This window comes from Triturus cristatus, chromosome 2_2, assembly GCF_964204655.1.
Source record: "Triturus cristatus chromosome 2_2, aTriCri1.1, whole genome shotgun sequence".
Lineage (NCBI taxonomy): Eukaryota > Metazoa > Chordata > Amphibia > Caudata > Salamandridae > Triturus > Triturus cristatus.
In genome coordinates this window covers 476,516,261-476,543,150 of record NC_140582.1, presented here as the reverse complement: position 1 = coordinate 476,543,150, position 26,890 = coordinate 476,516,261, and the positions used below count along the sequence as shown (strand labels likewise).

The window sequence follows — 26,890 nt, the reverse complement described above, 5'->3', positions numbered from 1 at the left end:
TTGGCATCATCAGCGCTATTCACATTGTCATGGGCACTAGTCCCATTGGTATCATCAGCGCTATTCTCATTTTTGTCATGGGCACTAGTCCCATTTGTATCGTCAGCGCTATTCTCATTGTTGGCATCAGCACTAGTCTCATTGTTATCATCAGTGCTATTCTCTTTGTTGTCAAGAGCACTAGTCCCATTGTTATCATCAGCGCTATTCTCATTGTTGTCAGGGGCACTAGTCCCATTGTTATCATCAGCGCTATTCTCATTGTTGGCATGGGCACTAGTCCCATTGGTATCATCGGCGCTATTCTCATTGTTGGCATCGGCACTAGTCCTATCGTTATCATCGGCACTATTCTCATTGTTGTCATCGGCACTAGTCCCATTGGTATCATCAGCACTATTCTCATTGTTGTCATGGGCACTAGTCCCATGGTTATCAGTGCTATTCTCATTATTTCCATTCGCACTAGTCCCATTGTTATCATCAGTGCTCTTCTCATTGTTGTCATGGGCACTAGTCTCATTGTTATCATCAGTGCTATTCACATTGTTTTCATGGGCACTAGTCCCATAGTTATCCGTACTATTCTCATTGTTGGCATCGGCACTAGTCCCATTGGTATCATCAGCACTATTCTCATTGTTGTCATGGGCACTAGTCCCATGGTTATCAGTGCTATTCTCATTATTTCCATTCGCACTAGTCCCATTGTTATCATCAGTGCTCTTCTCATTGTTGTGATGGGCACTAGTCTCATTTTTATCATCAGTGCTATTCACATTGTTGTCATGGGCACTAGTCCCATAGTTATCCGTACTATTCTCATTGTTGGCATCGGCACTAGTCCCATTGGTATCATCAGCGCTATTCTCATTGTTGTCATGGACACTAATCCCATTGGCATCATCAGCGCTATTCACATTGTCATGGGCACTAGTCCCATTGGTATCATCAGCGCTATTCTCATTCTTGTCATGGGCACTAGTCCCATTTGTATCGTCAGCGCTATTCTCATTGTTGGCATCAGCACTAGTCTCATTGTTATCATCAGTGCTATTCTCTTTGTTGTCAAGAGCACTAGTCCCATTGTTATCATCAGCGCTATTCTCATTGTTGTCAGGGGCACTAGTCCCATTGTTATCATCAGCGCTATTCTCATTGTTGGCATGGGCACTAGTCCCATTGGTATCATCGGCGCTATTCTCATTGTTGGCATCGTCACTAGTCCTATCGTTATCATCGGCACTATTCTCATTGTTGTCATCGGCACTAGTCCCATTGGTATCATCAGCACTATTCTCATTGTTGTCATGGGCACTAGTCCCATGGTTATCAGTGCTATTCTCATTATTTCCATTCGCACTAGTCCCATTGTTATCATCAGTGCTCTTCTCATTGTTGTCATGGGCACTAGTCTCATTGTTATCATCAGTGCTATTCACATTGTTGTCATGGGCACTAGTCCCATAGTTATCCGTACTATTCTCATTGTTGGCATCGGCACTGGTCCCATTGGTATCATCAGCGCTATTCTCATTGTTGTCATGGACACTAATCCCATTGGCATCATCAGCGCTATTCACATTGTCATGGGCACTAGTCCCATTGGTATCATCAGCGCTATTCTCATTTTTGTCATGGGCACTAGTCCCATTTGTATCGTCAGCGCTATTCTCATTGTTGTCATGGGAACTAGTCCCATTGCTGTCATCAAGGTTACTCCCATTCACTTAGAACAGGTCTTGAAAACACTGAACTGTGGTGCCTGTTGCGGTTTCTGTTGTCTTCCTGCAGATTTTGAAAAGCCCTTGCTGTTGACTTTACTTAAAGAGCAGATCTGCCTTCCGAGTGGACACAGTCTGGGTATATGCTACAGGTGATTCTGGAAGGAAGCCAGGTGCTGACCAAAGCGACCTCCATGGGTGACAATGTATATGCTATGAATGTTGTCTGCTGCTAAACTTAACGATTTCACCGTCTGCCAACCAAATAAAAATAGGTAGACTTTCTTTAATAAACATCGCTATCCTGGGAGGTGTGAAAGTGGCGCCAAACAAAACACGGCTTCTTTCATTTAGTTGCTTCCCTGAGAAATGGATCCCATAAAAAAGAACAAGCCAGCGAGTGGTGTGTGCGCGCGTGCCACTTCGAGCCATATGGTTTCAATTATCTTGCCCGTGTCTGGGCATGATAATTGAAACCACATGACGGCCAGTGCGCGTAATAGACACCAATAGGCCATGGGCGGAGCAATGCGCCCACCTTTGGCCTATTGCGTGCCGTCTTTGTGAAAACCACGCACGCAAAGGCCAATCGCAGAAGCCAAAAGGAAAATCACACGCACGAGCGTGTGCGATTCCAGGCTCCGTTTTGAAACCCCAGACAAAAGGACTCTTGCTGCGCGAGCAAAACTGCACACTGCATCGCTAGGCGCGAGACCTAAAAAACAGAAAGGAAAAAGAGTAATTTCAACAGGTTTTCCATAGAGAGCATTCAAATGTCAAAATTGTGAGGATTTTGCATTTGGATTTCTGGTTAGGGTGCATGCCAATGAGAGTTGTACACTCATCTATGGCACAGTGTGGCAAATATTTTGCAGCGGAACGCACAAGAGGTTATTAGGTCTCACCTGTGACCAAAACGCTGTGCTCGCAAAACATTTTGTTTACTTTACTTACATGGGGTTTAGACTTTGCCCATTGCTTACTATTGTTGGTTTCATCATAACCCTCATTTTTTGCTTCTGTCTGGTCAGCACGCACCAGCTTCACTTCCTTTTCATGTGTTTGTCCTTACCCTGGCTGAAGTACTGCTTCCTTGCCCAGTGTGTGTCATTTTACTGGTTGTGTTTTTGGAGGGAATTTTTCCTTTACAAACAGTTGATGTGGTTTAATGGTGTGCCTTTGTTATTTTTTAAAGTAAACACAAGGACATGATGGACGGAGCGCTGAAACTTTTCCGACACTCAGCCCAAGTCAAATATCTGGGTTGAATCCATCATCGTTCTTTAGCTCACTTCGCCACCTCAGTTTAGACCGAGCCATATACTAATTAGTCTTGACCCTGTCCCTCATGGGAACAGTCCAGCCCGAACTGCCACGCCAGGTCTTCCCTGGACCAGAAACAAGCATCCTGGGACCATTTTTGGGGTAATACCCCTAATCAGCCAGTATAGCTTGAATCCAGTGAAAAATTGAGCAAAGGACCCATGTCTGGGCATACATACCCTGCCAACTTAGGGCGAACAAAGCAAACATGGAGATGATGGACGGAGCACTGAAACTTTTCAGACACTCGCCCTCAGTCACAGATCTGGGTTGAATCCATCTTAGTTCATCTACATGAGTTATTAGCTTTGCCAATATTTTTTAGCGAGGCCTGATTGCCATCCAGATGCTGCCCATTGCTGTTCAAATTACAGAAAACATATACTGCACAGTGATCATTTCATGCTCTTTTATCCTGCACCGTAGAAAAGCATGTTAACTTGTGGAGGTTTCAGACTTAGAAAAACAAGGGTTGACAAAGATGATAGGTCTCATCTACAATGCTATTGGTTTTACAATGTTTTTTTAGTGCGGCTGCTGTGCAATTTTTGAAACTTTCAGTCTTGTTGCACAGCAGCTGTACAACATTGCCAACGATTGTTATGAAAGTTAGAAAATAAAGTGTTATGACATGAAGCTCTGCCAAGTCACCAGGCTTTTTTTAACTTGCAGCCCGATAGTTGCTATCTCATTTTGCTGAATGTGAAACCACTCTCAGGGCCGTGGTTAACAGTGGAGTAGCACGTGCAGTGGTACCAGGTCCAGGACGCCTGAGGAGCCCACTGAACCTTGATAATATTGCATTTTCCCACCTGACCAGTGGAGATAGGGTCCAATATCCATGCCTGCACTAAAGTCTATGGAACCCTTTCTATGCCACTGACCACTGTTTCAGAAATATAGTATCAGATGCAAATGGAAGCTGAACAGGACATCTGCATTTGCCAAAGCAATTTCTCAAGTTTAGCTGGTAGAAGCTGGATTTGACCATCCAATACTAATTCCGGTCGGTATGGGTTATGCAACAGGTACTCTCTTGTTTTAGGTTTGAGTTTGATGTCTCTTTATAGGTTCCATTAGACACTCCAAAATATATACGAATATATAATGCAATATGTTGGAATGTATGTGAAAGCTCAGAAGGGATATTGCTGCAATTGAATTGTCCCACAGTGTTGGAGTGGGACCGAAAGAGCCCCTGGCAAAAATGTTCAAAGCAGCTACGCTCCCTTCCTCTTCTCTCATTTCTCTCTCTCCTTTTCTCTGTCTATCTCTTTTTCATCTCTCTCTCTCTCTCTCTCTTTCTCTCTCTGTCTCTCATGTACGCCACCCAGTGTGCCTGCTGTAATTACTTGGGTGATCTGGAGAACCTGGCAGAGGTGCCAACAATGGCCCTCACCCTTCAGAGTGGGAAACGTCCTTTAGGACGAAGCTGGAATCACGTTGTGCCTTCACAGCAATGGCAACAGGACAAATGCGTCTTTAGCACGCAATCCTTTGACACGCAAGTCGTAACAATGACTTGCTTTTGGGGGGTGGAGTGGTGTTCGAATTAAAGTCCAACACTTTCCCTACTGTTGCACACACTGGAGTTGGAATAGTAAATTAAACTATTCCTATGTCCCGAGCCCCCCTAAGGCAAGTCATTAAAATGACTTGTGCACAGAACAAATACTTGCTAAAGAAGCAGTTGTTTAAATGACGGTGTTCCTATGGCATGCATGAAAAACGCATGTGGAATTCCATCATACATTCTTCAGAGCCTGGTCTCCATTGAATGCAGCCCTTTGGGGAAATGCCTGATGGAATAAATGGACTGTCCGTGCCTGGTCCCACAGAAAATAAGTGTGCCACTCTTGACTCCTGAAATGGATGCTAGTGGTGCCACTCTCAACAAGCATTGGCATAGCCAATAAGTCTTGCCTTTGGGGCCTTGTAAGTGTTTAGCCAGAGCTATTGACTTTGCCAATGTCTTTAAGCTGTGCTGTAGAGAAGTGTGGCTGCTGTGCAGCATGCTGAAAAGTTATAATAAAAAAGTGTCAGAAGCACTTTTGTTACCTTATATATGACCAAGAAGGCATTATGTACCACTGAACGACCATATTAAAAAAAGTATTTACGATAAAAAATTTCCTCAGTTTTCTTTTGTTCTTGCAATGCTGGCAACTTGTTTCTGCCTATACCAATGGTTGTTTGTTAAAGCATTTTTTTGAGTGGGCATAAACAATCGGAGGGTGAAGGTTGGGAACTAATACCTGTATTATAACACTAGCAGCGGCCAGACGCTAGGGGAGAATCAACAGATGCCAGACTCTGAGAGCAGGCTGAGGTGGTGCTGAGTGATGCTGAGGTGGTAGTGGTGGTAGTGGTGGTGGTGGTGGTTACTAGTGTGGAGACGATGCTGAGGTGATGCTGAATGATACTCAGGTCTTGCTGAGTGATGATGATGTGGTGGTGTACTAGTGCAAAGGCGATGCTGAGTGATGCTGTGGTGGCGCTGAGTGATGCTGTGGTGGTGCTGTGTTGGAGCTGGCCTCGTGGCGTGGTCCTGTTCCCCCTCGCCAAGCCGCACGGGGTCCCCTGCACCTTGGGGATCCTCCATTTTGGATTGTACGTGACTCTGCGCACCCGCCTACGTGACCCCGCTCAACCCGGCCTCGGCCCCAGCAAGCCCCGACATCAAGGCACCAACAACTGGCCAGGGGGTACCACGTGAACACTTCCCCACTCCCGGCGGAGGGCAGTATCGATGGGACCCCCAACTGTCCTCCCACACCTAAGTGCGATCGCCCCACAGCTCTCCTGGGCCTGGCGCCTCTCCTGCTGAGCGTCTGGCCGCTCCCGGCCTCTCCGTCCCCCCGGGCGCAAGGGTCCGGACATCAAAGGGCTCCAGACCTATATCTGGGGCGACCCTGCAACAGGACAGCAGTTGTATCCCGGAGTCAAGAGCCCTGCTGATCGGATCGCGGCTGACCCTACGGAGAAAGACTCATCCTGGAACCACGCTCTGAGCCCTGCTGACTACGTCGCGGCTCCACCGTGCTTAAAGACCTTCACGAACCTTTGGGGCCCTGCTGACGCTGTCGCGGCCCGACCTTGTTGAACTTGCCATCAGAGCCCTGCTGACGCTGTCGCGGCTCGAGCGAAGCGGACCTACCACCGGAGCCCTGCTGACTGTGTCGCGGCTCGACCCAAGCGGAACTACCACCCGAGCCCTGCAGACACCGTCGCGGCTCTCCACGTCCGAGCTGCTTTGAGACCAGCACCTGCCGCTCCGATTCCCGGAGCCACCTTCGGCCTAACGCAAGGTCTGGCGCAGAGCTTCCCCGTACCAGGCTGGTACTAAGACTGTCCCGCTACCCTGTCCCTACAAAGACATTGAGACTCTTTCTGGATCTCTCGATCCCCCTGTAAATATTTCAAATGTGCTACTATTGATAAAGTACCTAGATAAGCAACTGATACGGAGTCCTGTGTGGTGGTGTTACTGGGCCTAGTACGATCATAGGAGAAAGACCTCTCCTAGGAGGCTTCTCAGCGGCGCTCGGCTATAACTTTGCGGTAGGGAGGTGCCCCGGAGTGGGCCCCCTGACTCCCCGGTGGTCCTCCCTCCAACATTTGGTGGCCAGCGACGGGATCCGAGCCAGACGCAATCGTACAGGCAAGTAACGCACCCGCTGCCTAACCAGACGGAAAAAGAAAGAGAACCATGAGCAGCCAAGAAACAACCGTGGCCGCAACCTTCCAGCAAGAAAGGTTGGAAGAATACACCCACTAAGAATTGAAACAATTCGGCAAGGACAAAGGGATCCCAACCACAGGATTGGGCACCAAGGAAGAAATGCAGAAAGCCCTGAAAGCCTGGGCAGAATCCGAGGCCACTCCACCCCAAGGCGAAGGGACCTCGGCCCGGGACGAAAACCTGCCGCCGACCATGACCCCGGCAGATTGGGGACGAAGCATCCCGGAAGCCGGCCTATCCCATGAAGAAATGCGAGAACGGGAAAGGGTCCGGACACACGAATTGGAACTCGCACGACTCCGGCTGGACGGTGAACTCCTGCTGGCGGAGAAAAAGTTGGCCTTGGAGCAACTACGGCTGCAGGAGGAAATCGAAGAAAAGAAACGGCATCGAGAACTAGAAGAGAAACGGCTAACCCTCGAGCACGAGAGGGGCCTCAAGGAACTCGAACTGAAATCCAAAACGGGGAGGCCAGCACTCCCGGATCCCGGGACGCTCTGCCACTGACCGAGCCAAAGGTTCATATCCCCAAGGATGTCGTCAAGGAGTACTATAAAAACGACGACATCCAGCAATGGTTCCGAGCATACGAGGTAGCCATGACCTCCCATCAGGTACCCCGGAAGGATTGGGGTGCCGGCCTATGGGGGAGGTTCCTCAGCGAGGGCCGGGGTACCCTGCTGCAACTCCCCGATGAGGTGATGACCTCGTACGACCACATGAAAGAGGCCCTACTCACCCGCTACGGACTATCAGCCGAGATGTACCGGCAGCGCTTCCGGGACTGCAAGAAGCTCCCCGGTACCACATGGGTCGAATACGTGGACTTTTTCAGCAGAGCCTTTGAAGGGTGGATAAGAGGGAGCAAGGTCACCTCGTACAACGAACTGTTCGACCTCATTGTCTGGGAGCACCTCGCCAACAACTGCTTTGTCGAACTAAGGCAACACCTCCTTGACAGCAAACTGACCGAGCCCCGGAAGCTCGCCGCCGAAGCCGACCGATGGGTCAACACCCGGGTCCACCGGAACCCCGTGGGGGACTACCAACGGAGTACCACGGGACCTCCTCGCCAGCGGGGCGGAGGAGGAGGGTCCCACCGTAGTCGAGAATTCCCGGTCGGGCCACCCCGAAGCCCGCCATGAGGCCAAGCCGCCAACCACACGTCCCCGACCCTGGTCCGTAGGGGGACCCCCATCGCCAGGCCTGGACCCCGACCAACAGTGACCTGCTTCAGCTGCAAACAGACAGGCCACTATGCGAGCGACCCGGCCTGCCCCATGAACCGACGAAACGGGACCGCTGGGCCCCCTCCCTGACAAATAGACGCCGCAGCCCTGGGGGAAGGAGAAGAAGAGGAGGAAAACCGCGACGTCGGGTCCCCCGAGTGGGAACCGGCTGCCATGTCACTCGTATGCCTGGGCACCCGAGAACTGGTGCCCCGAGCCCCCATCCCGAGCAACACCCAGAAGTACCAGCAGTGGGTCACCATCAATGGGCAACGGGCCGAAGCCCTCCGTGACACTGGGGCCAGTGTGACCGCTGTCCGCTGCCACCTGGTGACCCCCGAACAGATCCTGCCGCATGTCCTATGCCCTGTCCGGACCGCGGACAACACCGAAAGCATGTGCCGGATGGCCCGGATCCCCTTCGAGTGGGGAGGAGTGTCAGGCACCCTGAAAGTAACTGTCCGCGACGACGCTCCAGTGGACTGCCTCCTGGGGAACGACCTGGAGAGCTCCCCCTGGGCCCAGGTGGAGCGCCGAGAGCATCTGGGGATGCTAGGGCTGCCCGAATGGGCCTGCGCCACCACCCGGTCCATGACCGCCCAACCAGCCGCTGCAGCGGCCCCCGTCGAGCCTGCGGGTCCAGAACTGCCACCCTCCTCCGGCACGGAGGAGCCTGACGATGAGGCCGGGCCATCCGAACTTTCCCCCGACGAGGCCGCCTCCCTCAGCGAGATCCCCGAGCTGGCCCAGTGGCGCCACAACGGGGGCCCCACCCGCGAACAGTTCCAACAAGAACAGAAGGCCTGCCCGTCCCTCGAGGGGGCCAGACAGCAAGCGGCCGCCCAGGCCACGGGGGACCCCACGGGAACCCACTGGATCTATTGGGACAATGACTTGTTATATAGCAAACAGAAAGTCGCCGAACTAGGAGCCGGCCGTGTGTTGGTGGTTCCCCTCCGATTCTGTTGTGGCACTGAGTGATGCTGTGGTGGCGCTGAGTGATGCTGCTGTTGAGCTGAGTGATGCTGCGGTTTCACTGAGTGATGCTGTGGTCGCGCTGAGTGATGCTGTGGTGCTGCTGAGTGATGTTGTGGTGGTGCTCTTAGTCACAATTTTGAGGGCAGAAGATCCTGCTAGGAATTCAGAACGCCAATTTGGTAAGGTACATCATCAGAAGCTACTTGCCTGTGACAAGGTCAACACTTCGGTGAGTGATCAATGGGGGAAATAATTTTTCGAACTGTTTTCATTTTTAAATTGATGGAGATCCTCCCTTCTCCCAGTGACTTGGTGTATTTACTTCACATGGATTTGAGTAGGACTCACGTGGTTATCTGTAATGCGTTGCTATTATCTTAGGCTCACTTTCATTAAGGCAGAGTAAAAGTGGGTGGGTGTTACTCTTACCAGTACTCCAGAGGGCAGGTTGGGCAGATGTTATGTGTCACTGAAAAGTAGGGTAGTCGAGAGGGAAAATGGTGGGGATGCGGAGCAGGTGGGGGTGCCTTTAGCCTGAAGCAAGCTAAGGGTTCGAGGAAAGAAGTTGGAGGAGAGAGAAAGGTCCTTTAAGCAGTTAGGCAGCATCAGTTTATATCTTTTTGATTACAGTATTGAAAGCCTGTGGTAGAATGGTAGCAAATGGTGGGCACCATTCATCAATTGCAGAAGGGGTAGTGATAGCCTGGAATTGTAGATTTTGATTTCGAGTTACCTTCCATACTAACATTGCCATGTATGTGAAGCAAGATAGCCAAAGACTCCTCAGGGTTTTTTTTTCGAAACTGATACCTGTATTGTGCACAGGCTTCTGTTACTTAGTTTCTAAATCATAGACTTTTTGCGTTCCTAAATTCAAAAGTGGGAATGATTTCCCAAATCCCGATTCACAGAATCGAGAACTGAAGGTATATGCTCCAGTAGGGGGAGATTGTGAAAGGAGAATCCACTAGTATAACTGATTCTCTGAAGTTTGGAATTTTAGGACCGGGAAAAGAGGGTCGTCCTAGTTGCAAGGGGTGGGGGTTGAGTTTTCATGCAAAATTCTTGGAAAATCCACAAAGTTAGGTTTTGTGACCATTCACAAACATTTGGCTTAACCATTCTCCACCTGTATGTGCTCTTTAATCTACTCAAAAAAAAGATTGAAAATTGCATGTTTCTGAAGAGGAAATGCGAAGGGGTACGCCCCCAGTGTATTAACGGTTAGATCAAGTCGCTTAATCAGAAACTCTGTTCTGCATCTGTTTCTACTTAATGCATTTCTGTGGATTGCCTGCACAGCTGACAGTAGGTTGGAGTATGTTTAGTGGATGCATTGAAATATACAGCCTCCATAGATTTATGCGGCTATTCCTGTACAATAGCCTAAGTAGTAGGAATGTATTGAAATCGTAAGTTTATGTCTAGGATTCATAGATTTTCGACTATTAAGAAACCTAAAATTTGCTCTGAATGGGGATTGTTGAACCCTCGTTGAGAATTAGAAAACTAGATACGCTCTAATTTGACAACTGCCTCTTTCCTTATGTGACCAGATGGTTGAGGGTAAGTGGAGAGTGCTATCGACTGTTAAAGGAAACAGGCCAGGCATGTTGCATTGTTTTAATTATGCTCCACGTGTGTGGTTAGGAGATCTTTGGTTGAGGCCCGGGTTCTCATTAATGTTACTTCGGCCACATCCTGACAGAGTGATCATTGGCTCTAATCCACTGCCTTACAAGGGAGGGGGCAGGGTGCGGGGCTGCCCACACCACTACAAGAGGAAACATGATAGCTATGCCCTGTCTTTACTCTTCTCCCTGCTAATTGTGAAATACTTCCGTCGTAACTGTCTGATCACAGTGTTTATTTCCTGTTTTAGTAGCACCCTCATAGCACCTTATTGTATCACACATTACTGTAAAAAGTCCACTTCTATACACAGAAGGTGACAGTAAGGTTAACAAGGTCTCGTGACTGTTGTGCTGCCATGGGTTTCTCACGGCATCCCTTTCTCCCTTGTTTTGATTACTCTGGCCGCCAGCGGTGGTAGACGGCTCGCGGGGAGGAGCCTTTCCTGGTACCCAGCAATGGCGCGAGGCAAAGTGGCGGGATCACCTAAGAAGTGTGACCTTCTCACAGCCTCTCAGGGGGGGGGCGTGGGGGGGTGGTCCTACATGCAGGAGCCTTGGGAACTAACAGGCTGAGGTGATAGGAGGGTGCAATATACACACAGAGCCTCGGCCCAGGGTGCAAGGCAGGAGACGCAGAACTGACTGCACGAAGGGCCGGAGGCAGGTAACACAAACCGAGAGTACCGAGACAGAGAGAGAGGGGGACAGGTAGTTCCAGGGAGACAGGGGCAGAAGACACAGAAATTCACTGAAAGTAGGGACGGGAGACAGTTAAAATAAATAGTACCAGGGTCACAGGGACAGTAGACAAGAGAAGCGGATGGGTCAATAGATAACACAGTGCTCGGGAAACTGGGACAAAAGATGTGGGTGCTGACTGGAAGAGAGGGCAGGTGATACAGAGACATTAAAAAAAGACCGTGCCAGGGGCACAGAGACAGGAACTGCCTGGGTGGGGGCAGGAGATCAGTATAACAGGCAGTGCCAGGGGAACAGGAACCGGACACCTGAGGGACAAACTGGAAGAGGAGGCATGAAATGGATAACACTGACGGTGCAAAGGGTACCGGGGCAAGAGACATGGGATAAAGAAAAGAAAACAAGCACTGTAATATTGGTACTGGGGCAGGAGAGAAGACAAGAGGAAGGACAGTAGATGATACAGATAGTAATGGGGCAGTCAGAAGACACAGTAACTGACTGGGGCAGGGGCAAGAGATAGTGCAGGGTCTGGAGACAGGGACACTAACTGAAGGTCGCAGGGGGTGGGGGCGCTCGTGAGATGTGTTGCACAAGCACACATCAACAAGCATTGGCCGTGCGGCCATGAAAGTGATGCGGCCGCGCGGGCGTCAAAGCGAAAGTGATCACGATCGCGGGCTGTAAGGGTGCCCGCGAGCGATGCACTTAATGAGCCATGACAAGAGAGGAAAGCCAGATGGCGCCTCTGCTCGTAACTGTGCACGTAACCGCACGCTCTAGGCCATACAAAAAGCTGTGGTCGGCTTTTTTAAAGCCCACTCACTAAATGTCTCGCCAGAGCAGCACATGCTCTAGCACAGGCGAGACCTAATAATGTTTCTGGACATACACAAGATGCTTTGTTGATGTTTGTTCTTAGTCAGTGGCTTTCAACGTTTTCCCTATCGTATTGTTCACATGAAGAAGACAGGTATCAGGATGCCAGAATGAATAATCATCACCTCCTCTGGGTCTGGGGCAGCTTCTCTCCAATGAGTTCATTGGATCACAATGGTGACCAAAGTAACTGTGGAACTTTTTTGAGTGGTCACCTGCTTCAAATTTCAAAAAGAGGGAGGGTCAGCATAAATAACCTGCAGTTATTGCCATGGTTTTTTACTCCCTTAACAGTTTTCAGGTTTTCAACAAACTAGGCTGCAGCACCCATGCACATGTATGTAACCCATCAAAGCATTTTGCTCCCCAAATTTACAAATTCCAGTACTATTATGCTTAAAAACAGGTTGCATGCAATACAACTCCAGCTTTACATACTAAAGCATTTATCGCCAAAACCATCAACTTTACATTTTAGCCCTGACCACATCATTAGTAAAACCAAAGTCAACATTTTCAGGAATATATTATTTCAGTTTTCAACATTTCGTCGTTTTTACAAGTTCACAACATTATTTTTCTTTTTACGTTCCAGCAAACAACAAGCATTTGCAATGCAATAGGTCTTGCATTTACGTGAGTTTGAGCTATTGACATTGCAAATAACAATGCCTTTAATTTCGGTTTTCGTTTTAAAAACCATAAATAAAAGGCATTGTCATTTACAATGCCAATAGCTTTAACTCGTGTAACTGCGAGACCTATTGCATTGCATATGCTTTTTTTGGTAGGCACAGGGAAAATACATGATTTTTTCAGCACCCACATTTTGTTCATAGCTTGTCATTCCTTCAACCACCTCACTCCCATTGATTTTCATTGTGTGCTTAGAAGGCATGTTCTTTTGATTCTCACACATCCCATTCATGTGTTTCGTGGCCTCACAACGCATAGACAAAGGGCGTTGGTATCTGTCCATGCAGCAATTGTATTCAATGCATGCGGACGATGTGATATGGCTGTGTTTATATGCACACTTTCAGCATGTCTTGGGGCGGGCTCAAGATGGACATGTGTGTTTTTACATGCACACCCTTCACATGACTTCACTGTATGCTTGAGTTACTTTGACTTTTGTAGACACCGAGTATATTCCATTATCACAGGCTACTACTGAATTCAGCGCAATTACGCGTACTGGAAAAAATATGCATTCTTGGCCTGACCAGTCCAATAAATGATACATGCCGCCGCCCGATGAACACAATTGACAGTAAACTGAAGTCTACCAGGGCACAGAGAAATTACATTACTAAGAAGCCAACACAATTATTTTATAAAACCCGGCTATTACTGGGAAACATGCTGCATGTGCTTGTTTTTGGTAGGCACAGGGAAATTACGTGATTTTTTCAGCACCCACATTTTGTTCATAGCTTGTCATTCCTTCAACCACCTCACTCCCATTGATTTTCATTGTGTGCTTAGAAGGCATGTTCTTTCGATTCTCACACATGCCATTCATGTGTTTCGTGGCCTCACAACGCATAGACAAAGGGCGTTGGTATCTGTCCATGCAGCAATTGTATTCAATGCATGCGGACGATGTGATATGGCTGTGTTTATATGCACACTTTCAGCATGTCTTGGGGCGGGCTCAAGATGGACATGTGTGTTTTTACATGCACACCCTTCACATGACTTCACTGTATGCTTGAGTTACTTTGACTTTTGTAGACACCAAGTATATTCCGTTATCACCGGCTACTACTGAATTCAGTGCAAATACGCGTACTGGAAAGAATGTGCATTCTTGGCCTGACCAGTCCAATAAATGATACATGCCGCCGCCCGATGAACACAATTGACAGTAAACTGTAGTCTACCAGGGCACAGAGAAGTTACATTACTAAGAAGCCAACACAATTATTTTATAAAACCCGGCTATCACTGGGAAACATGCTGCATGTTGTCACAAGCATTGGCATAGCCAATAGGTCTCGCCTTTGGCACCTTATAAGCGAGACCTATTGGCTATGCAAAGCGAAAGTGAAAGTAATCATTTCGCGGCCGCTTTGATGTTCTCAGTGGCCGCGAGGCTCACTGAGAACATCAAAGCGGCAGCAAAATGATCACGCAGGCTGCCAAATGGTGCGCGCACCCGGCGCACATGCACTGTAGTTGGCGGCCTGAAAGCACTGGTTTGCACTTTCAAATCCCCTTTTACAAAAGCTCTCGCGAGAGCAACGCTAAAGCGCTGGCTCAGGCGAGACCTAAAAAACTGCCATGAAGTCAGAACTGCTTGGTTATTCAACCATCTTTCATCTCTAACCCTTTGGAAGACAAACTGTGAGGACCAGGGAACCGATGATTTATAGTGTTTACACATGTTGTGCCTATGCTTTATGATTTTACGAGTAAGATGGGGAATTCTTAACTGTACAGTTTATAACTATCCGAGCACACTCATGAATTCGCTTCTTGAGCCATATATTTGATGTCGCTTTTTCAGGTAGGTCAGAACAAACGTTAACAAGAAACATGATTAAGACATGTTGAGCTTCATTCAACTTCTTGGAGTCACATAAGACTGCCATGGCAAGCACAACGTAGATCTGCCCAAATTGTGTTATTTGACTTTCTACACTTTTAAGAGGGCATTAAATTAAATATTCACCTCTTAGAACCCAGCTATCCATGTTGTAAAGCTACACCGCATAGTTTGTAAACAGACATAAATGAAGGCTTCCTAACGACCTTCGGAGCATTAACATTCATCTTTCCACGCCGCGTATTAAAACATCAAGCAGACAGGCGAATTGTTTCCCCGGGGCATCCCGGGTGTTAGTGGTATCTACATTTTATTACTTGTATGGCATGACAAGATAATCTCCCTTTTGTAATAGCTCAGACCCAGTGGGGCTTAGGCCTTCACAAAACTGTTGTGATATGTAAATCCACTAAGCATCTTATCGCAGTTTGTCCTTGCTCCCTTTAGGGATTTGTCATCTGCTCCTGCTTATTCGGCTGGCAGTGTCATGCAGTGCTCTAATTATTGCAACACTGACTGATTCACATATAATGATCACCTATTATCTTTGCTAATTGTGGCGAGTACAAGCATCTGCCTAACTAAACAATGTGTAACTGTTTCTCTGCCTCATTTTACCATTGCTACAGATTGTTTATTTAGTACGCCAAGATCCTAAAGCTGTCCACTAAGTTAATAAATATTGATTAGATATGATTAAATATGAAATTATTGTTTCACATGAGGTGGGATTGCAGCATTACCTTTCGCAGGATCTTAAAATTGCCCTCCAATTTGGCTGATTGTGGATTTCAGTGGGCTATTCCTTGCCTAATGTAGTGAGTGAGGGTGTAAGTTGCTCAATTTGTGCAGAGCCAGTATGCTCCCTAGTGCAAAGAGCCACTGATGTAACCCAAAAGCAGGGGACGGGCTGGAACCAGAGAGGAAGTGATTAATAATGAAGTAGATGGGCTTTCGGTGTGTTCCTGAGTACAGGATGGCAAAAGCCCAAGGGCAGAGAAGCATTGGGTCAATTGCAAAGTTATAACCAAGGACATAGGGCACTGTCCCCTCATATCTCAATGTGTGCAGTAGTATAAATAAGGACTATGGGTCAGGTATACATACTAGTTGCAAAAACTGTTCACAATTTACAACCAATATTTTTCGAACAGTGTGGAATTTTGCGAACTGACCTATGTACAAATAAGTCGGTTCACAAAATTCAGAGTGAAAATCTGACCTATCTAATTAATATTCATTAGGTAGGTTCGTACATTGCGGCTGATTGGTCACAGGCATAGTATCATGCAAGAGTTTGGAGATCACCATGTCTGTGATTGCTTTTAAATAAATAAGCTTTTTTTAAAGCAGCCTGTAGGAGGCTGGCTTAGTACATGGTGCACATTAATTTAAGCAAAGCACCCTGCACTAATCCAGACAACCCTTATGGTAATTTTAGTGGTCTTAAACAACCTTAGAAAGCTCTCTGAGTGGTAGCTGTGGAGAGCAGCCTTCAGGCTTGGTCCAGAAGGAGTGTAAAGCAGCTTGTTTTACCAGAACTTAATCATATGGTATAGGTTAAGTGAAAAAGAACCACACAGTGTAGTTATGTAAATATGTATTTATTACAAACACTCACTAACCCATTGCAATATCTCCTACATGGAGATATAACCACAATACACACAATACTTTGAACAGAGAACATGAAAATAGCACAAATACACAGTGGTCTCCAGGGGAAGACCAAACCATATACTAAAATAGTGGAATGCGAACCACGACCTAAGTCGAGAATAGACCCAGAAAATGTTGACGAGTCGGGGACCCAAGGAACCACCCAAGGCGAGTACCTAGGAACCCCACGGAGGAAGTTTGCAGAGTGGGAACACAACCGGGTGCTCAATACAAGTCAACAGGTAAGTTGCAGTTGCAGTTTTATAGGAAAAGGACCCTTCCCATCGGTCCCTGAACAAACCCAGTGGAAGATGGAAGGTTGGAGAGTCACCTCACCCGTGGATACCCCAGAAACCAGGATACCTACACCAGGGAAGCCGGATGCATAGGTGTGAAGTGACTTTGGAAACCGCTGTAGACCACAATGGAGGACTTCAGTGAAGATGCCGCTGGCAAAGAAGGCAAAAGAGTCTATGCCACTCAGGAGTGACCAGGAGGCTTTGAAGACTAATGCCCACTGATGTCGGAGATGCAGGAGAGATGACGGTGCCCTTGAAGTTGCAGGTGAGTGGACCAGATAATGCTGAGAAAGACCAGGAGCTGTTCACAAGCTGAACCACGTCGGATGTCAAGAGCCAAGGGGTCCGTGTCTGGCAGAAGCACCAACAAGCCTTGGCAACGGCAACCACCGTAGTGCAGTGTCGGGACCAGCAAGGTCCAAGTGACTCACCACGAGCAGGTGAGTCAGAGTAGGCCCCGAGCAAGCAGGGGAGTCCACTGGAGCCAAAGAAGACCCTCAAGAGAACTCACAGGCCAGAGGCACAAGAGGCGCAAGAGGGGCTCGAGCAGCTCACCAAAGGATGAAGGACAGGGTGCAAAGGATGCGGTTCTGGTGAAGATCTTGGCTGCAAAAGATGCTTGAGGCTGGAGCTTCTTGGAGCCTGAAAATCACTAGAGGAGAGAGTCAACAAACCTTGGCAACGGCAAGTAAACACTGTGCACATGGGTTCTGTTCCAGCGGTTCAGACGAGGAATACTGGCCACAAACTCGGTGAGAAGACAGTACAGGCCTTGAGGGAGTTGCAGAACCACCACCTGTGTTGCTGAGCCTTTCAGAGGCCGTGGGATCCCAGGATCAGCAGGCCAGTCAGCTTCTTTGTGGTGCCTGCAGATGCAGGGGAGTGACCCGTTCACTCCAATGGAGATTCCTACAGGTGTCTTGGATGTCTACAGGCCTTGTGAAGAACTTGCATGGAGAACAGGCACAGATGTTGCAGCAGACTTGTAGGACGGCGACACCCGGAGCAGCAGGAGTCTTCCCAGTTGCAGTCTCGGTTCCCACAGCAAAGTCCAAAGTGCCCAGACGGTTGAAGTCGAAGAGGGTTTCGAATCTGCATCTTGTCCCACGATGAATCTAGTGACCCACACACAGATAAGTCCTTAAGTACCCTAAGGAAAGGGTTGGGACGATTAAGGGGTCCGTCCCAGAGGAGGGGCTGGACAGTGGGGAGGATACTCCCATGTCCTTTGTTCAGTTTCACACCAGAGCAGGAGCCAACAGCTCCCTAAACTGCTTTCAACTGGCATATGCAAGTGGGGCACCAAATGTGCCCTGCAAAGCAGTCTAGTGGCGCTGGCAAGTGGCCCCATCCAATCACAATACACTAAGTCCTGTCGGAGAGGTGGTCACACCTCCTTGTGACAGGAAACCTATTGCCCTGGCCTCCCCTGCTCGAGTTTGGCTCAGCAACAGGAGGACAGAATCGTGTCTCTGGTCGGCAGCAGCCATAGTTTGCTGTCCGGGTCTAGACGACTGGTACCGGGAGCACTGAGGGCCTCCCGGAGAAGCTTTACAGTGCATGGAATCATACCTTACACACCGTTTACGATGTGGGGGTATGATTCCAACATGTTTGATACCAAACACGACCAGATTTGTTACAGCCAGTTTAGAGATAGCTTTGCGTAATGACGCATGGCCAATCTATGTATCTTAATGGCTGATGCACTTACGACCCAGGAGAATGGATTTTAAAGGTTGTAGGGATGTCCTGCTCATCCAGGGACACCCTCACATTTATAACCGAGTATTCTGCCTTCAGGATTGAAAGGCCTGCCTTAGGGGTGACTTATAGGTTTTAAGTGCAGTGACCTCAGATATAAGGAAACCTATATCTGTCATAAGTGGTGCTAGTTCCAGCTTACCCAGGCTGCAGTGGCAGGCCTGTGGTCACAATTTGAGTGGTCTCTCATGGGTGGCATAATACGTGCTTCAGCCCATGGGAGACCCCTGGTGTACCTATGCCCTGGGTACCTTAGTGCCATATACTAGGGACTACACAGGGTACACCAGTAGCCAATCTGGAGTGTACCTAAGTACTCACCATGTCCAATTTAGGGAGAAAGCACAGAGACTGGGGTCCTGTTTAGCAGGAGTTCAGTCAGACTAGTCAGTAAAACATAATGACACCAGCAAAAAGTGGGGGTGACCATGAAAGCAGATCCTACTTTCCTTCACAGACCCTTTTCCTTAAAGGAAAAGGGGCTGCTTTCAAAAATAGGTTTTTGTTTTTAAAAGTTTGCTTGAGAGTGCCTATGTACATAAGAAAAACTTATTTTGTGGTCAAAAAATCGTTTATTTTGCGATTCGGAGCATTGCCACTTCACAATTGGGTAGTACATCTTGTGTTATGTTGTTTTTCAATGTTAATAAAGAAAAAGGTCAATAGAGCTTTATTCAGCTCATAATCATTTTTTTCACATACCACAAATTTCCTTGAGTACCAAAAGGGGATTAACAAATTATGTCAGCATGAATTTTGTTAATGGACCTTAAGAATAGGCACAATTCAGGCGTTATAGTTGGGTCTAAGAAAACCTCAAATAATGCCAACCCCTACTAAGATTGCACAGTGATGTTGACTACTCTGTAAGGGGGTTAAACAAAAAATAAAAATATACAAGAAATTGCATATGTGGTATAAGTAGCTGCTCCCATGTGCTACCCATGACTAGATGGATACTAGGTTTCACTTACCCTAGATACATCCTGGTCTTTCATATTTAACATTGCAGTTAGCAATGACTTTTTGTTGGTGTAGCATCTAGCTTTCATTCCGAAATAGTTCTCGCCCCACTAACCATGTTTGTGCATCGTACAGAGTCTCAAAGTAGCAACTACTGATTGTAGAGATCAGGGTTTGGTAGAGCAATTTGGAAGATGCGTTTCATACATGTAATCGCCACACAGCAATAGTCACATAATTCACTGAACAATCATTTACCTAATTCATCAGCTCAACTACAAAGCACATGTGTAGCCCAAACAAATACCTGCTATATGATGGCACAACTTTTACAAGTCGGTATCTTGGCGACAGTCAATTAAACCTTGGTAGGCTTTCATGATTGTATCTTGGATGGAGCATATTTTGCAGTGTTTTTCATTGTTAACTAATTTTTAGGATCATACATAAAACAATCCGTTTTTTAATGTAGGTGTCACATCCTTGCATTTTTATGGCTAATATAAAATCATTCGACTGAAACATCTGACAAATTATGTTTCGAAACATAAATAGTTTACTTGTAGTAGACATACTACTCCATTTATTAATACATTTTTTTTCAGATAGAAAGGGGCATTTATATAATACACTACGCATAAACTTATTTGATAGCAAAATTAATGTAACCTCACTGTTACTACACACATTTGGGACAAAAGTGTATAAAAATTCATCCAACGTCATCAAGTGACATTGTGTGGCAATGGCATTTTTAACATGAGAAATATAGAGACAACTTGCTTCAATCTATTTTTAGATCGAAGTCTGTCAGACAGTGCAGCTGCCTGCTTGAAAAATACTTCTTGGGGACATGTCGATAGGTGGCATGGAAAACAAATCCTTCAATTGCTTTAATTTTTTGGAGGTTTGTCACTCCTAGGGCCCAATTACGCAGTTGGACGAACTGCCAACGACAACAGCCTGTCAGTCCGTCCAACATCTGGTGCTGCTGTCTGACCACCGCATTATGGTGTGGGTGGTCGGAGGCAGCAGGTGGAGCATAATACCCTACATTAGAGGTGGTGCCGTAGGGATGATGATGTCCCTTCCCGACAGCCTTCCCATGGAGGTCTGACCACCATAGAAAGACATTCAGAAAGGGACTTTAGGGGCCCCTAGCAGGCTCCCTCGTCCACCCTGGGGCTCCGCTATGGTGCCCGGGGGGACCCATGATGCCCCCTGAAACATGTGTCCCTTTTCTGGCCCATAGCACAAGCCTCAACGCAAAAAGGCATGTTTCGACCACCTACACAGTAGGTCGGATCATAATTTGGAGGTCAGGACTGCTGCCTACTTGTCATTGCGGTCTCGTTCCTGAAACAATATCTGTCGGACGGTGGTCTGACCAGTATCGTGATGTGGGCCTTAGTGTCTTGCTTATTTATATTAGCCCATCAATTTAGTCTTTCTCCGTCCCATGGAGCATAACCAACTTAGCATCTCCCCGATTGGCTCCTTTTATCCTTCCACAGCCGTCTGCCTTTTGGGATACTTTTCTTAGGTCTCACCTAGCGTTGCTGCGCACATGCGCAGCACGCTTAGTGAGATTTATTGCATACGAGTACTTTTAGAAAAGGGCTTTAAGCCCCGCCCCTCATTTCCATTGAGGAGCATCAGCGTTTATGGTAAACACTGGCTTCCCATTGGAAAGGAGGGTTTTTTGTTGCTTCCCTTTGGCTTTTTGCTCCGGCCCACCCGGACTGGCTCGCCTGCTTCACGGCTGTCATGAAGACTTTTCTTATCTGCTTGTTTATTTAACAAGCAGATAAGAAAAGTCTTCAAGAAAGCTGTGAAGCACACGAGCCAGTGCTACGGGCTTCCTGTAAACATGCTCCCTACACCCCGAGAGCATGCACCAGTCGGCTCTGTGATTGGTTGGCGGCAGGCAGGCACAGAACTCAGAGGCGCAAGGGGTCACAGGGAGGACACGGATATTCCGGCTACTTCTCCTTCTACGCGTCGGCCCTGGTGACCCCTCCAATTTGTATCAGCGCGGCGCCCTTTCACAAGCGCCACGCGGGTTGTGGTTTAATTGTTGTGTGTTTTGCTTATCCCACTCTCACTGCTCTCAACCCACCCTCCTTTCTCCCCTTCCCTCCTCCCTTCCAGTCACCGGGCTCCAGCTTTTATTTTTTGTTTTGAACTCTTTGTGAGTATTACGTGAAAGTCATTCAAGTGGTTCTGTCAAGATTAATAAAAAAAATAACGGGATATAGGAGAGAACAATATGCATTCAAAGTTACACCACATTCAGTTGCGGGAAGAATTTGACTTGATTCAGTTGGCAGCCGCTTGTTTTACATCACCTTTAGGCCCTTCACATTACTTTGTGGTCCCAGAGAATGGGGTACATAATTTGGGGTGAGTAATGGTTAGAAATGCTTTCACTAAATGTACAAATAGTTAATTCAGGCACCGTTATTTATTAAAATAAGCCTAATGCTTTTCACAGTGTCTTTTATTAATTTATGCATATTAGTAAAAAAAAAAAAAAATCGCAGGAGGCACACTCATAATTTCCCCTTACTGGAGTGCCCGACGGAGGGTGAGTGTATGGGGCATTCTGGAAGGGCCCGCCTCCATTGCTCATACCTCCCGGCCCCTGAGTGCATTGTTTTTATCTTGGACATAACTGAGTGAATAGCTGAGGATTTGCTACACGAGAGTGGATTTAGTCAGATCCGGTCTGGACCTGATTGGGTTTTCCTTAGGAAGCAGGCACGGTCGGGCTGGCAGGTCACCAGGTCATGTGCACAGAGAGAGAGTACAGCGCCACGGGACCCCACCGTTAGAGCGCAGCGCTGGCTTTCCAGAGCCACGCGCTGCTCCGTTATATGGCACCGACCTTACCGTGGTTCACCAGCAACAGAGTGCATCTCTGGGAGTGCAGCCTCGGCCATGCAGGAACAAGTCTGCCATTACAGTGCAGCACTGCACTACATGAACCATGCTACCGCTGCCCTGCAAGGCCTGGATGTGCAGTGCGCCTGGTCTCGCATTTGTTGTCTGCCACCACAGCATGCCCCACCCCCACCGGATTCATGATAGCTGAAGCCAGGGCTCTTAAGTTGGATGAAAGAACTAGAGGGTCTCTCCAAGGGGCGTGGCCGATGTCATTAGGGCGTGGCTTAAAAAGTAATCTAAAAGTCTGTGCTGGTGACTGGTAATTTGCTGCTTCTGTCATTGCATCCAGATATATAATACATGTGACATTCCACCTACAGCAAGACAGGACTATTGTCTTTGCCAGTGGTTGTTAGTTGCATGAGATAAATACGCAAACTTTATCTTCGTTGTATAGAATATTGAAAATGTGTCAGTGCTGAAATGATGAGACTGTAAAAGAACTATAACGAGTCTCATTGCTGCAGAGTTCAGATTTATTTGTTCGGTAAGGGCTAAACGGGAGAGCCCGATAGGGATCCGTCTCAGCATCTTAGCATAGGCAGGACCTGGCCCACTTAAAACCCTGGCTGAAGCCCAGTACTCTAGGGCACCTATGGTTTTTGCCCCAGCTTCACAATGCAGTAATTCAGTTCCTCGCGGCTGCGCCACTGCTGTGAAGCACTGTTCAAATACACAGTGCAGTACTGTTCACGGGAACTTGCACACATTCTCTGCACTCAAACATGAAAAGCGAAGGACTTAATTCAGGCACCGTTATTTATTAAAACAGGCCTAATGCATTTCATAGTGTCTTTTATAACTTTATGCGTTTTATTAAAAAAAACAAATCGCAGGAGGCGCACTCATAATTTCCCCTCACTGGAGTGCCCATCGGGGGGTGAGTGTATGGGGCATTCTGGAAGGGCCTGCCTCCATTGCTCATCCCTCCCGGCCCCTAAGTGCGTTGTTCTTATCTTGGACATAACTGAGTGAATAGCTGAGGATTTGCTACGCGAGAGTGAATTTATTCAGATCTGTTCTGGATGTGATTGTGTTTGTTTTCCTCAGGAAGCAGGAAAGGTTGGGCTGGCAGGTCACCAGGCCATGATTTGGGAAAAAGGGGGTGGTGATGGACAGAGTTTCTCAATGATGCAGAATACTCTTACCAAGTCAAGAGATCATGGTTTTAATCCATCACCGTTTTTTAGCTCACTGCACCATCCCAGCTCAGAACCTGGCTACATGCAAATTAGTCTGTACCTGTCCCAGTGCATGATGGGAGCAGGGCAAACGAAACTACCAAGCCAATTCTTATACTGGGAAGGAAACAAGCTTCCGGGGACCGGTTTCTGGCATCACAGCCTTCGTCGGCCCGGCTTGCCTGAATCCTGATGGTGCAATGAGCAAGGGACTCACGTCTGAGCATACCCTCCCACACTGAGTGTGGATAAAATCGATTTGGGAAAAAGGGGGTGGTGATGGACAGATTTTCTGAATGATGCAGAATACTCTTACCAAGTCAAGAGATCATGGTGGTTACAACCATGATCTCTTGACTTGGTAAGAGTATTCTGCATCATTCAGAAACTCTGTCCATCACCACCCCCTTTTTCCCAAATAGGTCACCAGGCCATGTGCACAGAGCTAGAGTACAGCACCACATGTCCCCGCCGTTACAGCACAGTGCTGGCCTTGCAGAGCCACGCACTGCTCCGTTATATGGCACCGACCTTACCGTGGTTCACCAGCAACTGAGTGCATCTCTGGGAGTGCAGCCTCAGCCATGCAGGAACACGTCCACCATTACAGTGCAGCCCTGCACTACATGAGCCGTGCTACCACTGCCCTGCAAGGCCTGGATGTGCAGTGCGCCTGGTCTCGCATTTGTTGGCTGCCACCACAGCACGCCCCACCCCCACCGGATTCTTGATAGCTATTCACTGTTGTTATTCTTGTTTGAGGTCCCGCCTGCAGACCGCTTCAATTGGATCTTGTTGAAAGGCCTGTTTTGTACAATCCCAACACATACTTGGGTCAACCTGCTGCTTCTCACATTGCGAGTATATCGGTGTTTTGTATCAGTGGCGTATGTCTTTGTTGGTGGCACTTTTAGTGTTGTGTATCTCTCCGTCTTTTCTGTCAGTGACTCTGTGTGTTGGTGGTTTTATGTGTGTATGTATGAGTGACACCACAGGTGTCAATGCAGTTCTATAATATGCCTAATAAATATGTTAGCTTTCACCCACGATAATGTAAAGCATAAGTAAATAAGCATTAAAAATGCAATAGATCTCGCCTTTCATTAAGTTAAAGCCATTTGCTTTGCTATACAATACCATTAGCAAAGAAATGGCTTTAAATTAATCAAAGGCGAGACCTATTGCATTTTCAATGCTTGTTTCTAAAAGCATTCCATGCATTCTATAGTTGTTGCACAGTGTAACAAAGTAAGTAGTACTGTTCTTAGGTACCCCTAGATGTCTTTCCAGGGGTCTCTTCTTCAAAAAAGCTCTATTAACTGTGGCCTGTCTTTATGCCTGCACTGACAATGAGACTGATAATCTGTACACTTACCTGTATGGCAGCCAAGTTTTTTTGGTTCTGTGATGGTGCTTCATGGACAAATCGAAGCCAGTTTGAATGACGGGGGTTGCTGGCATCGAGCACGTACAACACCTCTCCTTTACTACCGCGGACCTGGAACACAAAGTAAAAGGAAACTAAAACATTGATATCAACTGCTACTTACAGATAGAGATGAAACACAGAAATTGAACATTGATATTTTATGTGCCCGTTTTCTTTCTCAATATATTAGTTTTATCTGTGATCTACGGCCAGATTGGAAAAACATCGCATTAAGTGCCTGATTTAGCACATGATGGGTGGCCATTAGCTTGACACGTCACCAGACACCCTGGCTTCTGCTTGCCTGCTGGATGATGGCTCACCATATTCAGAAGTCTCTGTCTGTGTATCTGGATTTCTGTGCTTCAGCGCATCCACTGGTGGGATAGATCACTGAAGGCTCAGATGGATGCTAAGCAGCGTCCTGGATTTTTGCACCTACACTCCATTTATTATTGTGGATTTTTTTTTATGTAAATGAAAAATCAAGAGTTTTATCCCAGCGTTAGTCTGGTTTTTCCCTGCCCATTTTTATCATGCTTCCCATGGCGAATCCAGGGAAAATTAGAGCTAGCCATACTCCCTTGAATTGGATGGGATAACCGTTTCTGTGACCTGGTGGTTCAGTCCCAACAAGGCTATCAGGCCAAGGGTTTCCGTTGAGAGAGACAGTTTATTCTCCAAAAGCAGAACAAGCACTGGCAAAGCCAATAGGTCTCGGCAATGCCCGAGATATTGGCCATATCAATGTGAATGTCTCTAGCCATGTTGTCTACCAACACATCTGCTGTTCAGCATGGCTGAAAGTCACTGAAACCCAGAATCACAGGATCTTGAGCCAACACCCAGTCTCTTCAACTCCATGTTGAGTTTATTGTCCTTCCCCTCCGAATACAAAAAAACGATATGACATTGCCTGCGCTGGCTGCATCATAGATCTGTTTTCATTGACTTTCAGCCATGCTGTACAACAGATGTGCTGCTAGACAACATGATAAAAGTATCTTTTATGGATGTGATTACCTAAGAATAATTATTATTAATATTATTATTATTGTTATTAACATGATGAAAGACATTGACATTGACAAAGTCAATAGCCCAGGCATTGTCGAGATCTATTGGCTTTGACAAATGCTTTTTCTGTGAAGACGGGTGTTAGACTGGCCACCATTGGCATGAGTCTCCCTTCCACTTTTTGCTGTTGCCTCATCTGTTTTTGTTGGTCTAGCTGATTTGGGCACTTTGCCACTGCTGATCAGTGCCAAAGTGCAAGTGCTCCCTATTGTAAAATTATGTAATGGATTAGTGATTCCATGATTGGTTATTTGATTTACTTGTCAGACCCTAGTACAGTGCACCATGTGTGACCAGGGCCTGTAAAGCAAATGCTGCTGGTGGGCTTGCAGCACTGATTGTGCCACCCACAGAAGCAGCTTGTAAAATATGGCTCAGGCCTACCATTGCAGAGCCTGTGTGCAGTCTGGGACTGCCATGTCGACTTGGAAAGTGCAACCAATTGCCAGTCCCTAAACCTTTTATTTTCTACATATTAGTCACCCCTATTGTAGGCCCAAGGGCAGGGTGCATTGTATGTAAAAGTTAGGACATGCCCTGATGTGTGTGGAATGTCCTGGTAGTGAATTACAGCCAATTTCGTTTTTCACTATTACAAGGCTACCTGTTCCTATAGGCCTGAATGGGCAGTTTGACTATAACATCTTATAATCCTAACTGACCCAGGGAACAAGGTAGAAATTTGAGTTTAGTATGCCTGAACTCAGAATGTTAACATACATCTTTTAGTGAGGGTGATTTTTACATTCTGTGTTTGAAAGTACCACTTTTAGAAAGTAGGTATTTTCTTGCCTAACCATTCAGCATGCCTCT

At 47.2% G+C, this 26,890-nt stretch overlaps 1 protein-coding gene across 2 annotated transcripts in view; it reads right to left on the bottom strand.

The window, feature by feature from the left end:
• Positions 1-26,890, bottom strand: part of PRDM5 (PR/SET domain 5) — a 687,250-nt gene that overhangs the window by 547,023 nt on the left and 113,337 nt on the right. For both annotated transcript variants that reach the window (XM_085641579.1, XM_085641580.1), the window contains exon 3: positions 24,947-25,069. In XM_085641579.1, the coding sequence (XP_085497705.1) occupies positions 24,947-25,069 (123 nt within the window). The remainder of the gene's footprint in view (positions 1-24,946; positions 25,070-26,890) is intronic.